Below are 17,361 nucleotides of genomic sequence, written 5' to 3'. Positions count from 1 at the left end.
GGGCAGGGTTGTGTAGTGGGTGGAGTTAGTGGGCGGGGTTGGGCAGGAGGCGGAGTTAGTGGGCGGGGTTGGGCAGGAGGCGGAGTTAGTGGGTGGGGTTGGGCAGGAGGCGGAGTTAGTGGGCGGGGTTGGGCAGGAGGCGGAGTTAGTGGGCGGGGCTGGGCAGGAGGCGGAGTTAGTGGGCGGGGTTGGGAAGGAGGCGGAGTTAATGGGCAGGGTTGGGCAGTGGGCAGGGTTGTGTAGTGGGCGGAGTTAGTGGGCGGGGTTGGGCAGGAGGCGGAGTTAGTGGGCGGGGTTGGGCAGGAGGCGGAGTTAGTGGGCGGGGTTGGTCAGGAGGCGGAGTTAGTGGGCGGGGTTGGGCAGTGGGCGGGGCTGGGCAGGAGGCGGAGTTAGTGGGCGGGCTGGACAGCAGCTTCTTATTGGCTTCCCACTGAGAAACGACTGGACATCCAGCAAAAGGACTTGCATTTATTTACAAATCATCAGCACGTTTAGTTTCTGTTTTGAACCTGGCGACGATGGGCATCTGATGTCCCGCGGGGTGGGGGTTAGGGGCAGCTGGGCGAGCTGGACCTGGGACTGCTGACTGCCCCACCCTTGGGTGGCCGTCACTGGATGAGGCATTTCTCCCGCTCTCTGGGCTGCCCCCGGCCCATCACCTTCTCCTTGATGTACATCAGGTCGCTGTTGACGCTGGGCCGGCGGGCCAGGGGCGAGACCATGCCGAAGGCCCCCACCTCCTTGGCGCGCCTGAGGCGGAAGGACTTGCGGTGCAGAGCCTCGCAGTACTGCAGGGAGATCTTGCGGTGGAGGGCGGGGCTCATCTCGTGGGGGAGCTTGGCCATGCTGAACAGGGCCCGGAACATCTCCTCCACGTTGGAGTTCTTCTTGGCCGAGATCTCGAAGTAGACGCTGTTGGCGTCACCGGCGACCAGCCGCTCGCCCTCCTCGGTCAGGACCTCCCGGTGCAGCTCGGCACGGTCCGCCTTGTTGCCGCACAGAGCCATGGGGATCTCCATCGCCTCTTTGGTCTTGTCCTTCAGGCACATCTTGCACTCGATGATCTGCCTGCGCAGCCGCTGCACCTCCTCGAAGGACCCTCGGCTGTCCAAGCTGAAGACCAGGATGAACACGTCACCTGCAGGGCGACAGGCGGGGGGAGGGAGTCACTGGGGGTGTTGGGGTGGGGCAGGGCCAGCTGCAATGGTTGACGTGGTGGCCAAAATGTGGAGAGGAGACGGTTGGCCCTGTAGTCCCTCCCCCCGACCGCCCCGTCCCTCCCCCCCCACTGCCCCCTCCCACCCTCCCACTGCTCCGTCCCTCCCTCCCATTGCCCAGTCCCTCCCACCTTCCCACTGCGCCACCCAAGGAGATAAACCAATACCAATACCGTTCACAAGTCAGGGAGAGGTGTGGGAAGGAGAAAGAGTTGAGGGTCATGCAGAGTAGATAGACCTTCCCAGTCTGCTGAGATGAGTGTCTGGAGGGGTGCCAGGCACCTGTGGAGTTGTGTCGGTGTTGGTGTCTGTTGGGTAACAGGATGCTGCAGGTAAACGGTGCCCCCATGGGACTGTGGTCACACTGAACTGAGGTGTGGCCCAGTCGAAGCCAGGAATGGATTCGGAATGTCCCTAAGGCCGGAGGTTTGTTTGGTCCTTTGCAAGCTCAGCGCTGCGTACCCAAGGGACAAGTCCTAACAGCTCTCAGCACGGAGCCCAGGGGTGCTCCCTGGGCAGCCCACTGTTCCAGCACAGAAGCAACACTCTCCTCTGGGGGTGTTGCTACTGAGTGAATGGGAGAGGTCTCCAGGGGCTCACAGAGGCTTGGTGCGGGGGGTGTAGACTCACCAGGGCGGTCTCTGCAAGGTGCCTTCACCTTGGGAAGCCAGTGCCCACTCTGCCTGCTCCTGTGGGCTAAAGGAAGCGCAAGTAAAGTCTCTCTTTGATGACAGAGTCAGGGTGACCTCCCTAACCCAGCACTGAGGGGCGGCAGGGAGTAGCAGCAGCCTGTAGTGGTCCTGAGGTGAGGAACCTGCCCGTGACTGTGACCCTGACCTCCATGCAGGCGTGGGGCAGGCTCTGTGGGAGATTGTAGAAGGTCATCGATCTCCTTTAAGTGTTGCCCCTTTAAGAAGCACGGTTACAGCAGGGAATGGAGTTCCCAGTCCCGGCTCCATGTGTTGATAAGAACTGGTGAGGTCAAGAATCTCTCCGTCGGGAAATGTTGGGCACTCTGTTATTGTCAACATCATTTGGAGAACCACAGCACTGGAAGGGTGACACTGGAGAAATGGTCAGGGGCTGAATGTCCCATCGAGTACCTAGAAAATTGCACAAAATGGCCACACTCCTGTCTGCTGCAACTTTCACCCACACGGAGCTGTCCTGTCCAGAGATAGGCAATGAACGATTGTTGTTTGAGGAGGTGGTATAACCCGTCCCCAGGTTAAGAATGCCCAAGTTATGGACATCACTACAAACGAACAAGCTCTCATAATATTATTAAATTCAGAAGTCCAATGTACGTACAACCTTCGTGCCTATGAACGGCAGAACTAGTTTCCTCTCTCGTTCCACTTTGAGTCATTGCTCTTTCTTATCAGTCTGACGTGCTTTTGATGCCATTCATTCAAAGACCCCACCCACCCGGGTCATTCTCTCTTCTCTCCTCTTCCATCGGGTAGAAGATACAGGAGCCTGAGGGCACGTACCACCAGACTTAAGGACAGCTTCTACCCCACTGTGATAAGACGATCGAATGGTTCCCTTATACAATGAGATGGACTCTGACCTCATGATCTACCTTGCTGTGACCTTGCACCTTATTGCACTGCACTTTCTCTGTAGCTGTGACACTTTACTCTGTACTGTTATTGTTTTTACCTGTACTACAACAATGGACTCTGTACTAACTCAATGTAACTGCACTGTGTAATGAATTGACCTGTACGATCGGTATGCAAGACAAGTTTTTCACTGTACCTCGGTACAAGTGACAATAATAAACCAATATCAATACCATTCACAATACTGTGGCGGCACAGTTACCATATTGAGTGATCTTTGTTTATTTTGTGATTACAGACAAAATCAACTTATGATCATCTGTTAACACGGAACCTGTTCGTTACCCGGGCACAGACTCTAGATAGGATAGACTCAAGCCCACTGGGCTGCCACAGAACCAGAGACGGGTCGTGCGGGGGCGGGCAGCTGTGTTCCAAACAGCGAGTCGAGCAATTTGTTGGCGGTTCAGGGCTAGCGACCCAGAGGCCTGAACAGCACTCCATAGACAGGTTCAAATCCCACCACAGCAGACGTGTAATTTAAATTCAGTTAATTATCTGAAATTTTTTAAAAAATGCAGACCGCAACAGAACTAGAAAGTGCCAGAAGCACTCAGCAGGTCAGGCAGCATTCGTGGGGAGAGAGACAGTCAGCATTTCAGGTCGGAACCGGGGAATTGGGAAAACAATCCTCCTTTAAGTTACAGAGCGGGGGAGGGGTGGAGAGAACTCTGATAGGGTGCAGACTGAAGTCGTCAAGGCAACCATTACAATAAATTATGGCATTTAAGAGACAGAGGAAAAAAGAAACAATGTGAAACTGAAATATCCAGCAATATTTACGGAGAGACAATCAGAACCCTGATACGTGAAATGGCTGAATTCAGTACTAATTCTTCAGGACTGCAACAACAGATGAGGTGCTGTTCCTCAACCTTATTTTGGGCTTTGTTGGAACGTTGTAGGAGGCCAAAGACAGAGTGGGTGGGATCAAACTGGAAGCTCAGGGTCACCCCTGTGGACTGAATGGAGGTGTTTCCTAAAACAAATATCTCATCTGTGTTTAGTTTCTCAAATGTAAAGGAGTCCACATTGTGTACACCCAATACTGCACACTAGACTGGAAGAAGTACAAGTAAATCGCAGCTTCACCTGGAGGGACTGTTTGAGTCTCTGGGTAGTGGGAAGGAAGGGGTGGATGGAGAGATGTGGCATCTTCTGTTGGTACAAGGTACAGAGCCAAGAGGAGGGGAGTGAGTGTTCGAGGAGGTGGATGAGTGGATCAGAGAGACAGGAGGGTGACAGTCCAATGGACGTGGAGGTGCGGTGGGAGGTGAGGACCAGAGGAACCAGCCTTGCTCTGACTGGCTGTGAGAGGAGAGGTGTAGGAACTGGAGGAGATGCGGTTGGGAGCCCTGTCAGTTATGGTGGAGATCAAGCCACGGTTAAGGAGAAAGGAACACCTTCAAAGGCATTGGTGTGTGGAAAGTCTTGTCAGCAGAGCAATAGGTCGGAGATGGAGACACTGTGAGAGTGTGGTAGGAGGTGTTGTCAAGGAAAGAGTGCAGAGGAGATTTACGAGGATATTGCCGGGACTGAGTTATGGAGAGAGGTTGGGACTTTTCTCATAGGAGAATGAGGGGTGATATTATAGAGGTGCATAAAATCATGAGGGGCACAGATAGCGTGAATGTGTAGTCTTTTTCCCAGGATTGAGAAGTCAAGAACTAGAGGGCACAAGGTGAGAGGGGAGAGAGTTAATAGGAACCTGAGGGGCAACTTTAGTCAGAATATGGAACGAGCTGCCAGAGGAAGTGATTGAGGCAGGTACATTAACAACATTTAAAATGTACTTGGACAGGTACACGGATAGGAAAGGTTTAGAGGGATATGGGCCAAATGCAGGCAAATGGGACTAACTTAGAGGGGAACCTTGGGTGGGCATGGACCAGTGGGGCTGAAGGGCCTGTTTGTGGGAGTCTGTTGGGGTATTTTGGATATCGATTGATAACCTCTCCTCTGAGGTGGAGGGTAAACATGTCGAGGAAGAGACAAGAGTCAGACATGGGCCGTGTGAAAGTGAGGGAAGGGCGGGAATTGGCGGCGAAGGTAACAAAGTGTTCAAGTTGTGTACGAGCAGCACTGACACCGTCATCGGTGGAGCAGAGCAAGGGTTGGGGGGGGAGGGGGCCTGGGTGGGACTGAACAAGGATTTTTATACACGTCCAGTGGAGAGCTTGGGCCCGCTTGAATGCCAGCAGCCACACCTTTGCTCTGGAGATGGTGGCTTCAGTTGAAGGACAAGTCGTTCAAGTGAGAACGAGTTCGGCCAGGCCAACGAGTGTGTCGTGTGGAGGGAACTGGCTGGGCCTCCCGTTCACGGAAGAAGTGCAGGGCCCTCAGACCCTCCTGGTGTGGGATGGAGGTGGAGGGGGACTGGTGCTTGCTGAGTGCAGTGCCACAGGTTCAGGGAGGGGGAGTGGAATTATTGGGAGGGTCATATTGCATCAGCGGTTAGCGATGAATAGGGAGGGTGGGAGGCCGGAGGGAGGGGTGCAGGTGGATCGGGAATTCCGGAGACGGAGGGCCCGGTCTGGAGTGACGACACCCGGGCACGGAGACAGGTGACGGAAGGAGCGATCGGAAGGCTCGGAATTCTTTAAAGTGGGGCAGGGGGATGATGCAGAGGCCTCCACTGAGGGCCGATCGTCCGGAATCAAGAGGAGAGAGTGAAAATGTGGCAAGGGGTGGGTGTGGGGGATCGGTGGGGTTCGAGGAGAGAGGACCCGCTCCATCTCGGGGTTGTCCTGGTCCACAGTTCTGATGTGACGTTGATCATTTCAAATTTCCCCACTGCCCCCCTCTCATTCTCCCCACTACTCCCCCTCCCCGGACCTGCAGCACTCCACTCCAGGGTTGGTCCACTCACTGTGGACCAACCCTGACATCATAATCTAACCTGCTGGTGCGGTTGTGCTTTGGTGACCTGCCCTCCACCTCACAGAGGCAGAATGTCAGCTCTCGGGCACCTCCTCAAACCTCCCACTGGACTGTGAGCCCATCACTGAACAGAAGTCACTGACCTCAGGAGACCTTCCCTCCTCAACGAGGTCTCCTCAGGAGACCTTCCCATCTACCTCCTCCCCAAGATCCACAGACAATGGCAGGTTCATCGTTTCAGTCTGTTCTCCTCCCATGGAACTTATTGCTTCCAATTTGACTCTCCCCTCATCCAATCCCTTCCCACTCCTGTGGTCCCTCTGATGCCTTCTGCCACTTTGACAGTTTCTAATTTTCCTCACATTATGGATGTTGTTGAAGCTGCAGAGATTTTCCGACATATCTCTTTTTAAAATTATGTCAATAATTCTTTTCTTTTCCCATTGCCCTGTTTGAAGCTTTAAAACTCGATCGTTTTGATATTTTTCAAATTCTGTCGAACAGTCTTCGATTTGTGATGGGAACTATTTCTCCTTCGCTTGACGCCTCCCGGACTGCTGAATGTTTCCAGTATTTTCTGTGTCGGTTGTTTGAGATGGTCAATATTCTGGTGCTACACGAGGAACAATCCGGCTCCTTGTATAACACCAGAATATTGAGCATGGACGTCCAACCGCTCCACCTCCATCCCACACCAGGAGGTTCTGAGGGCCCTGGACTTCCTCCTCCAACAGAGACCAACCAGTTCCCTCCACCAACCAGTTCCCTCCACCTGAGCTTCCGCTCAGGCCCCTCCCTCAGTCCTCTGTCCAGCACATGGATCTGGGAGGAGTCGATGGGCCGAACGGTCTCCTTCTGTGCTACGACCTTTGCCTCTGTCCTCTTCACCCCCTCCCCCTCTCTGCAACTAAGAACAGCTTGACTTCCCACAGGGGTCCTGAGGCTGAAACGCTGGCTCTGTTTCTCCCTCCATGGCTGCTGCCTGACCTGCCGAGCGCAAGAACACAAGGAAATAGGAGCCATTCGGCCCCTCAAGTCTGCCTCACCATTCAATACAATCATAGAGGGACAGCACAGAAACAGGCCCTTCGGCCCACCGTCCATGCCGACCTTCTATCCCATCCACACCAATCCCAGTTACCCGCATTAGGTCTGTGTCCTTCTACACCTTGCCTATTCAAGTGCCCATCTAAAAGTCCCTCAAACGTGGTGATTGTGTCTGATTGTACCACATCCTCTGGCAGTGTGTTCCAGACGTCAAGCGCTCTCTGTGTAAACGACTTTCCCCTCAAATCCCCTTTCAAAACTCCTCCCTCTCACCCCACACCCTTGCCCTCTTATTTTTGATACCCCTTCCGTGGGAAGTTGATTTTGACTATTTACCCAATTATGTGTCTCATAACCTTCTACCTCTATCAGGTCATTCCCTCGGCCTCCTTCGCTCCAAGGAAAACAAGCCCAGCCTCTCCCCATAACTAAAGCCCTCCAATCCAGGCGACATCCTGGTGAACCTCCTCTGCGCCCTCTCCAGTGCAACCGATAGTGTGGTGACTAGAACTGCACACAATACTCCAAGTAGGGTCTGACCAGTATTTTGTAAACTCTCCTGTTCTGCGGCCCGACCTATGAAGGCAAGAATCTCATGTGTCTTCTTCACAACCCTATCAACCTGTGTTGCCCCTTTCGAGGAGCTATGGACTTAGACCCTTCTCTCTCTGTTCATAAATACTACTTAGTGCCCGACCATTTACTGTATATGTCCCAGATTGTATTACCTCGCCCTTGCCGAGGTGAACTTCCATCTGTCAACGGTCCGCCCAACTTTCCATCTGATCTATATCCAGCTGTAGCCTTAGGCAACCTTCCTTGCTATTCACAACACCACTGATTTCTGTGTCACCTTTAAGCTTACTAATCATTCCTCCTACATTCACATCCAAGTTAATATCTATCACAGACAGCAACAGTTCCAGCACCGATCCTGGTGCTACACCACTGCTTACAAAGTTCCAATCAGAAAAGAATCCTTCCCCCACTACCCTCTGCCTCTTATCACAAAACCAATGTTGGATCTAATTAGCCAGCTCACCTTGGATCCTATGTGCCTTAACCAGCCTACTTGTCAAATGCCTTACTGAAGTCCCTGTGGACAGTCTATCACCTTGCTTTCATTAATCTGTTAACTTCTCAATTAACTTCTCAATTTAATCAGTAAGAGAGGATTTCCCCGGCACGAAGCTGTGCTGACTGTCCCGGATCAGTGCCTTCCTTTCCAAATGTACATAAATCCTGTCCCTGAGAAGATTCTCCATTCTTTGCGGGCTGTGGATTTGCGAGGAGGGTGTGGCGAAAGATGCAAGGGTCCTTGTCACGGTTCATCCCCGGCAGCTGCGTAACGGAGGATTCTCTGACCCACGGGCTGTTCCCGGACACACACAGAGACGGGCATCAACTGCTGCTGGAAGGTCATCGACTCGGTGACAGACGCCCTTTGGTCTGCCTGAAACTTGTTGGTCTCCCAGCACAGCGAGATGTCTGTAGGGGAATGCTGCCGGCTGGCACATTCCGGGCTGCAGGAGTCCGTGCTGAGGGATGCACTGAAGCTGGGCGCAGCCAATGCAAGGGCTCGGTGGGGAAGGACGACAGTTTAGGGTTCTTCTGCCACTGGAGAGGGAGGGGTGGGGTCAGGCAAGAAAGCCCCTTAAATATGTAAATATGGGATTGGGGTATCACCCCAGGGAGCCACACGAGTGGCATCAGTGCTGTGTTTTTTTATATATAAAAAGGTAACACTAATGATTGATCTGTACAAGAATGTAAAGGCTTGCACTGTTTTATTGCTGTATATAGTTTGTCTTTTATTATGAATAAAGTTTATTTTGGATAAAAAAAAGAGAATATTCTCCAATCACTTTCCTACCTCTGACATAAGGCTGTAGTTACCTGGCTTAACCCTGCTGCCCTTGTTAAGTAAAGGAATGGCATTAGCTCTCCTCCAGGCTCCTGGTACCTCACCTGTGGCTAACAGAAACGTGTCAGGGCCCCAGCAATCTCCGCCATTGCTTCCCATAGCATTCTGGGGTAGATCTCATCCGGCCCTGGGGATTCATCCACCCTTATCCATTCCAAGATATTTAAAACCTCCACCTTCTTAATACCAACGTGCGCCAGACTATTAACTTAACCTCCAATGGACTCACCATCCTCCATGTCCTTCCTCCTGGGAGTACAGATGAGAAGTATTCATTCAGGATCTTGCCCACATCCCCGGCTCTGCTGATCCCTAAGGGGACCCACTCTTTCCCTAGCTACCCTCTTGCTCCTAATAATGAGAGGCATAGACAGAGTGGACAGCCAGCACCTTTTCCCCAGGGTGGCAATGGCCAATACCAGAGGACATCTGTTTAAGGTCAGAGGAGGAAAGTTTAGGGGAGATATCAGAGGTAGGTTTTTCACACAGAGTGGTGGGTGCCTGGAATGCACTGCTGGGGGTGGCAGTAGAGGCTGATACAACAGGGACATTTAAAAGACCCTTAGATAGGCACATGGATGTAAGAAAAGTGGGCTGTGCAGGAGGGAAGGATTAGATTGATCATAGTAGGTTTGTATAGGTCAGTACAACATCGTGGGCCGAAGGGCCTGTGCTGTAATGTTCTGTTCTAGTAGACTCACAGAATGAGTCAGGATAATCTTATGCCAAGGATATTTCACGGGCTCTTCTTCCCTCCTAACTTTTTAAAATACTCTCCTGCGCCCTCTATATTCGTCAGGGCTCTCACTTGATTTTAGTTGCCTATCCCCACCATTTGCTTTCCATTTACCCCTCACCAAACTCTCAGTAACTCTTGTCACGCAAGGATCCCTAATCTTGCCATCTTTTTCCTTTTCACCCTCAGTGGAATAAGCTGTCCTTGAACACTTCCTAACTCCTTTATTAAAAAAAACTCCACTTGCCGGCTGTCATTTTACCTGCAGCCTGCTTTCGACAGGTCCCCTCTTCCATGACTGAAACCAGCCTTCCTCCAATTCCTCCTTAACTTGACGACCAACCTATAGCCCTTTCCACACTACCTTGAAACTTACAGAATTATGATCGCTGTTTCCAGAGTGCTCCCACCAACATTCCTACCACCTGCCCAGTTCAATTTCCCAAAATGAGGTCAAGTACAGCCCATTCTCTGGTGGGACTATCTACGTATTGTCTCAAAAGACTATCTTGGATGCACTTAACAAATTCTTCCCCGTCTATGCCCCTTGCACTAAGGCATCCCAGTCAACATTGGGAAAGTTGGCCGGCACGGTAGCGTAGCGGTTAGCGAGACGCTATTACAGCGCCAGCCATCGGGGTTCAACTCCCGTCGCTGTCTGTACGTTCTCCCCGTGTCTGCGTGGGTTTCCTCCGGGTGCTCCGGTTTCCTCCCACATTCCATAGACGTACGGGTAGGTTAACATGGGTTTAAATGGGCAACGCGGGCTCGTTGGGCCGGAAGGACCTGTTACTGTGCTGTATAAATAAAGCTTTTTTTAAGTTTTAAAAGTTAACATCCCCACTACTATCAATCTATTACTCTTGCACCTTTCTGTGATTTGCTTACATATCTGTTCCTCTCGTTCCCACTGACTACTGGGAGGCCAATAGTATAACTTCAGCAGTGATCACTCCTTTCTTATACCTAAGTTCTCCCATATGGCCTCATCGGCTGACCTCTCCAGTAGACCCTCTCTACGTCCTGCTGTGATGCTCTCCCTAACCGCCTGTGACTCCCCCGCCTCTGTTACACCTGAAAGTTCTTTACCCCAGAACATTAAGCTGCCAGTCCTGCCCTTCACTCAACCACATTTCCGTGATTGCAAGGATATCATAATTCCAGCTGACTTACTCGTGAGGCTCCTTGCAGTAAGGTGAATGCAGTTGAGCCGACCAACGCTCCCTAACCTGCCTCTGTCTGCTCTGTCCATTGGACTTGCTTGACTTATCCTCTACATTCAGATAAATCTCCCCACCCACCACACTGCCACTGAGATTCCTCCCCCCCCGCAACTCCAAATTAGTTTGAACCCTCCCGAGTGCCATGAGCAAGCCTTGATTTCCTCCCAGTTTAGGTGTAACCCATCCTTCTTATTTAGGTTCTACCTACCCCAGAAGTGATCCCAATGATCCAAGTACCTAAAGCATTTCCTCCTGCCTCAAGTCCTCTTCTGTCCCAGTTCCAATTGGCCCTCGATCTTTCCAAAGTTAATCTGCCTCCTCTTTAAATACCCTCAACGCTCTAGCCTCCCTGACCCTCCAGGCTGGAGAACTCCAGAGATTCACCACTCTCTGTGAGAAGGAATTCCGACACTCCTCAGTATTGTAGTGTTACCTCATCTTGTAACTGTCCCTCGTTCGACTCTCCCACTGGTGGAAATACCTCAATGGCTTCCCCGAGATGCCTCCTTTGGGTCTTAAACGTTTCAAAAGGATCACCCCTCATTCTTCTTCACTTCCAATAATACAGATCCAACGTCTTTGGCCAACCCTCTCATTCCAGGAATTAGTCTGGTGAATCTCTTCTGGACTGCCTCCAATATCCTTTCAGAAATAAGGGGACCAAAACTGTGCGCAGTCCTCCTGGTGTGGCCTCACCAATGACATCTGCACAATTATAGCAACACCTCCCTACTTCTAAACTCTGACACGCTTGCTGTGAGGGCCAATCTGCCATTTGCCTTCTTACCACTTGCTGCACCTGCCTGTGAACTCTTTGTGATCCATGCACAACACCTCGCTGCTCTGCTATGTCTCCCCATGTAGATAATATCCTGCCTTTAGATTCCTCTCACCCAAGTGCATGCCCTCACACTTTCCCACATTAAACCCCATTTGCCAATTTTTTGCCTGCTCAGTCATCCAAATATTCTCATTGCAACCTTCCTTCCCACTTTTGTGCCATCGGCAAACTTGGATACCTTATATTGGCCCTTCCCTACAGGTCATTGTTAAATAGTAAATAACTTGAGGGCCAAGAACCGATCCATGGGGCACCCCACTAATTACATCTTTCCAGCCTGATAAAGATTCATTTATTCAGAATCTGTCTTCTATGTGATAACCAGTCTTCAATCCGTTCTAACACACTCCCTCCATACCATGAGCCCTTATCTGGGCACTAATCTTTTATGTGGCACATTATCAAATGCCTTCTGGAAATCTAAATATACCACATCTACAGGTTCCCCTCTATCGACTCCAGCAAGTTTCCTTACGTAAAACCATGCTGACGGTTTGATTACATTGAGCTTTTCTAAATGACCAGCCATTTCATCCCTCATTATAGACTCCAGCTTTCTGCCAACAACAGACGTTAAGCTTGAAACCTCTATTTTCTCACCTCCTCCCTGTTCAAACAAAGGAGTCACATCTGAAGTTTTCCAATTCACTGGTACACTCCCAGAACTTGGTGATTTTACAAAAACTTCACCCACTTTCCCTACAGATACTTCCTTTAAAACGTTTGGGTGTAGGCCACCAGGTCCTGGCGTCGTGTCTGCCTTTGGTCCCATTAGTTTTTCCAATGGCTCGTCACTCGGGATAGGGGCTGTAACAAGTCCATGCAGGCTTTTGAAACCATCACATTTGTTACCTTTGAGATATTTGCAAAGTCCTCCACCATGGACACAGATGCAAAGTATTGGTACAATTTATCTGACACTTGCTTGTTTCCTGTTGTCAATTCCCCACAGGGTCCCACACTTTTCATATATCTGTAGAAGCTCTTCCTGTTTGTTTTGATATTACTTGTGAGTTTTCTTTCATTATCGATGTTCTCCCTTCTGGTCTCTCGCTGCTTGTACCTGAAAAATTCCCAGTCCTCTGGTCTACCACTAATCCTTGTCACTTTGTAGACTCTAGTCTTTGACCTCCTTCGTTAACCACAGAGGTTCATTTACTCATGGAATCCCTCTTTCTAACTGGGATAAATTTCTGCTGAGCGTTATGAAACAGCTGCTGAAATATCTGCCAGAGCTCAGCCGCTGACCTTTCTGAAGCCTTTTTACCCAGTGCACTCTAGACAAATCTATCATCATATCTTTGCCAGAGTCCTTATTTGAGGACACTGGTTTGGCCCCAGGATGTTTGCCCTCGAACTGTATCCAGAATTTTACCATATTGTGGTCACTACTTCCCAGGGGATCTTTAACCACAAGATCTCGTATTAATCCTTATTACACATGACCTACTCTAAAGTGGCCTGTTCCCAGGTAAGTTCTGTAACATACTGCTCGAAGAAACAATCTCTTCGTGCACTACACAAATTCCTCTTCAGTGGTACCCTTGCCAGTTTAATTAGCCCAGTCAATGTATAGATTAAAATCACCCTTGATAGTTGCAGTTCCCTTCTTGCACCTATTCGACATCTCCCCATTTATGCCTCGTCCGACTGAGACTCTCACCCTGCCCTTCACCATTCTTTACACCCGCAGCTTTCTTCCTCCTCCAGTTACGGTGACAAAACTATAGCAAAACCCTAATGCTCTTCAGGGGAGAAATCTGCCATCCCTCCCCAATCTGGAATATATGTGACTCCAGACCCACCAGTGGGGTCGGCTCTTGAGCACACTCTGACGTGGCCCCCGCAAGCCCCTCAGTCCAGGGGCGATAAATACGGCCTTGCCAACGAGCCCAAATCCAGAAAGGTGAATCAAGAAAAAAACAAAATCAAGGTGTGACGGTAATAGAAAGTGGACTTTAATGATGCCGGTGGGGTAGCCCGGTACGTGGAAGGAGAGGAGCACAGCGCCACAACGGGTACAGCCGCTGCCTCACGCATCCGCTGGCCTGGGTCCAGTCCTGACCCTGCGGGACTGTCCGTGTGGAGTTCGCACGTTCTCCCTGTGACCGCGTGGATTTCCTCCGGGTGCTCTGGTTTCCTCCCTCATCCCAAAGATGTGCAGGTTGGTTAATTGGTTCATTAATTAACCAATTGGTTTATTGGCCGCTGTAAATTGCCCCTCGTGTAGGTGGGTGGTGGGAAATGAAGGGGGTTCAGGGAGGAGTTAATGGGTATGAGTGAGAGGGAATAGACTACAGGGAAATAAGTGGGGGAATGGGATTGATGGGATGGGTCTGAGATCTGGAATATTGGTATTGGTTTATTATTGTCACTTGTACCGAAATACAGTGAAAAACTTGTCTTGCATATCGTTCATACAGATCAATTCATTACGCAGTGCATTGAGGTAGTACAGGGTGAAAACAATGACAGAATACAGAGTAAAGTGTCACAGCTACAGAGGAAATGCATTGCAGGTAAGCAATAAGGTGCAAGGTCATAACAAGGTAGATCGTGAGGTCAAGAGTCCATCTCATCGTATAAGGGAACCGTTCAATAGTCTTATAACTGGGATAGAAGCTGTCCTTAAGCCTGGTGGTACGTGCCCTCAGGCTCCTGTATCTTCTGCCTGATGGGTGAGGGGAGAAGAGGGGATGACCCAGGTGGGTCGGGTTTTTATGCAAGGCAGCGAATAAATCAATAGGCTGAATGTTGTAAGGAAATACGAGAATAATGTGGGAAATCTGAGTGTTTCTATCTGTGTACAGGAGCACCTTACTCATTTTCACAGGTCCACAAAGCACTGGGAACTAGGTTGAGCAAGATGAGTGCTTTGGATCATTGTCAGTTACTAGAACATAATTACTTTAGACGGTGCTGTAAACAAAGACCAGAGCCGCTCTGAGAGAAGCACGCAGCTGGGAAGGGCTAATGTCCGTGATTTAAGAAGGAGCTCAGGGTGAGCTGGGAAAGGCGACTGCAGGTAATCAATGACGGGGTAATGCAGGGCATGAATGGAAGAGGCAGCTCAGGTACAGAGTGTCGGGATGAGACGGAACGCCTGGGCAAGAGAGTGTTAGTGAGGCCGTGGGCGGAGTGGACTTTGTGGAGCACTACAGAGAGAGAACAAGGGATTGAGCATGACGGAGGAAGAGTGGGATATCCATGTAAGCTCACAGTAGATAGATGGGTAGAATGGCATTTATCATGCCATTAGGCTTGTAGAGACACAGGGAAACTTGATCCATTCAATGTTCCTTCAATGTCGGTCATGACATCACTCATCCTTTACTGATATAAGTGGGAGTATTTGGGCACGACCTACGATCTCTGTTCATCCAGCTGCACATTGCGCTACTCTGTTGACGTGGCTATATGAAGGGACACTATGCTAACATTGTTCAGCTTCAGCGATGACCACAGGCTGTCCAAACAGTGTCCAAGGCCCCACAGAGAGTACTTTACCGTGGAGTTATTCATTGCACTGATACCTCAGTGGTGACGCCATTGGCAGTTCTCCCTCTCGTGTCTATGAAGACCAGCCATAGGGAGTGCATCTCAGGGCAGGAGGCAAAGATGTGCGCACCAGTGAAGAGCCCCCTCCCACAGAGTCTTCATAGACACCACGTCCTACCTAGGCCTCTCTGGGGAAAAATCCATTCCTGGGCTCTGGTTTCCAAGGATATCAGTGCAGGGACAGGTTCTACAGGAAGGTCTGAGTCTGTGCTCTTCCTATGGCAGTGAAGGTCACCGTGACTCCACTCTCCAAGGTGGACGGTCTCCCACACTGCTGCATCAGGGAGGTGGCCCCAACACAGCATTCACACAGTCTGGATTCATCTGCTGTGGTTTCAGTGAGGACCTGGCGCCATCCTGGGCACTGGGGGGGTTTGCCGGTGTGGCTGCCCCCCACCACTGCAGGGTGTCATCGACTCCACAGGGACCCCACCAGTAACCTAGAGCATCGACAGGAGATGATTCCACTGCCTCGGTGCCCAGGCAGTCATGGATCATCATTAGTACCAGCCACCCCTCCACGGACTCTTGTCTACACTTCCTGCTGACTCGGGAAAGCAGCCAACATAACCAAGACCCCACCCACCCCGGACATTCTCCCTTCTCTCCCACTCCCATCGAGCAGAAGATACAAAAGCCTGAAAGCACGTACCACCAGGCTCAAGGACAGCTTCTACCTCGCTGTTATAAGACTATTGAACTGACCTCTTGCACGGTAAAAGATGAACACTTGATCTCTCAATCTATCATATCTCAAACAACAATGAGTCGGAGTACAGGAAGGAGATAGAGAGCTTAGTGGAATGGTGTCATGACAACAACCTTTCCCTCAATGTCAACAAAACAAAAGGGCTGTTTATTGACTTCAGGAAAGGGGGCGGTGTACATGCACCTGTCTACATCAATGGTGCTGAGGTCGAGAGGGTTGAGAGCTTCAAGTTCCTGGGAGTGAACATCACCAACAGCCTGTCCTGGTCAAATCATGTAGATGCCACAGCCAAGAAAGCTCACCAGCGCCTCTACTTCCTCAGGAGGCTAAAGAAATTCAGTATGTCCCCTTTGACTCTCACCAACTTTTACCGATGCAGCATAGAAAGCATCCTCTCTGGATGTATCACGGCTTGGTACGGCAACTGCTCTGCCCAGGAAGGCAAGAAACTGCAGAGAGTTGTGGACACAGCCCAATGCACCACGGACACCAGCCTCCCCTCCTTGGACTCTGTCTTTACCTGTCACTGCCTTGGTGAAGCAGCCAGCATAATCAAAGACCCCACCCACCCGGGTCATTCTCTCTTCTCTCCTCTTCCATCAGGTAGAAGATACAGGAGCCTGAGGGCACGTACCACCAGACTTAAGGACAGCTTCTACCCCACTGTGATAAGACTATTGAACGGTTTCCTTATATGATGAGATGGACTCTGACCTCACGATCTACCTTGTTGTGACCTTACACCTTATTGCACTGCACTTTCTCTGTAGCTGTGACACTTTACTCTGTACTGTTATTGTTTTTACCTGAACTACCTCAATACCCTCTGTACTAACTCAATGTAACTGCACTGTGTAATGAGTTGACCTGTACGATTGGTATGCAAGACAAGTTTTTCACTGTACCTCAGTACAAGTGACAATAATAAACCAATACCAATACCTCGTTGTGGCCCTTGCACCTTCCTCTCTGCCTGCACAGCATCTAATCTGTAACTGTAACAGTATATTCTGCATTCTGTTATTGCTTTTCCCTTGATGTACTTACGTTTGGAATGATCTGTATGGATGGCATGCTAAACTGTATCTAGGTACTTGTGACAATAATAAACCAATTACCAATTAGATTTTACTAATGATCAGGTCCATGTTCGCAGGATTGTAGACCGTAATGCTGGAAAATCCCAGTGGGCAGCACTGGGCAGGATGGATCCTGGTGGGTGAGAACCGGCCTGTACTGCCCTGGCTCCTACACCAGTCTGCAGCCCTCCCCCACTGCATTTGAATGTTGCAACATAGAGAGCCACAAAGCATGAGAGTCATGGTGGGAAACACCACTGGTTGTCTGGGAATGTGATTCCGGCCCCCGTGCCAGCCTGGGAGACCCCTGCGGGACACCCCTCGCAGGGACGGACGCCTCACCCCTTGCGTGCTGCGCGCTGCACCACCCGGCAATCTGCAGGCAAGGATGGCGGGAGCCCAAAGGACCCCAGGCAGGGCTCGGAGACCCAAGAGACAGCAGATACTAGAATCTGGAAGCAACAGACAATCTGCTGGAGGAACTCAGCGGGTCGAGCAGCGTCTGTGGGAGGAAAGGAA

At 50.6% G+C, this 17,361-nt stretch overlaps 1 protein-coding gene across 1 annotated transcript in view; it reads right to left on the bottom strand.

Moving 5' to 3' along the window:
• Positions 1-54: 54 nt before the first annotated feature.
• LOC127585587 (GTP-binding protein Rhes-like) overlaps positions 55-17,361 on the bottom strand; it is a 46,426-nt gene continuing 29,119 nt past the window's right edge. Inside the window, exon 3 of the mRNA XM_052043171.1 lies at positions 55-1,138. Within this exon, the coding sequence (XP_051899131.1) occupies positions 609-1,138 (530 nt within the window). The 3' untranslated portion in view covers positions 55-608. The remainder of the gene's footprint in view (positions 1,139-17,361) is intronic.

The sequence above is a fragment of the Pristis pectinata genome, chromosome 33, assembly GCF_009764475.1.
Source record: "Pristis pectinata isolate sPriPec2 chromosome 33, sPriPec2.1.pri, whole genome shotgun sequence".
In the NCBI taxonomy this organism is placed as follows: domain Eukaryota; kingdom Metazoa; phylum Chordata; class Chondrichthyes; order Rhinopristiformes; family Pristidae; genus Pristis; species Pristis pectinata.
The sequence above is the reverse complement of the archived record's forward strand: the minus strand, read 5'-3'. Positions and strand labels throughout refer to the sequence as shown.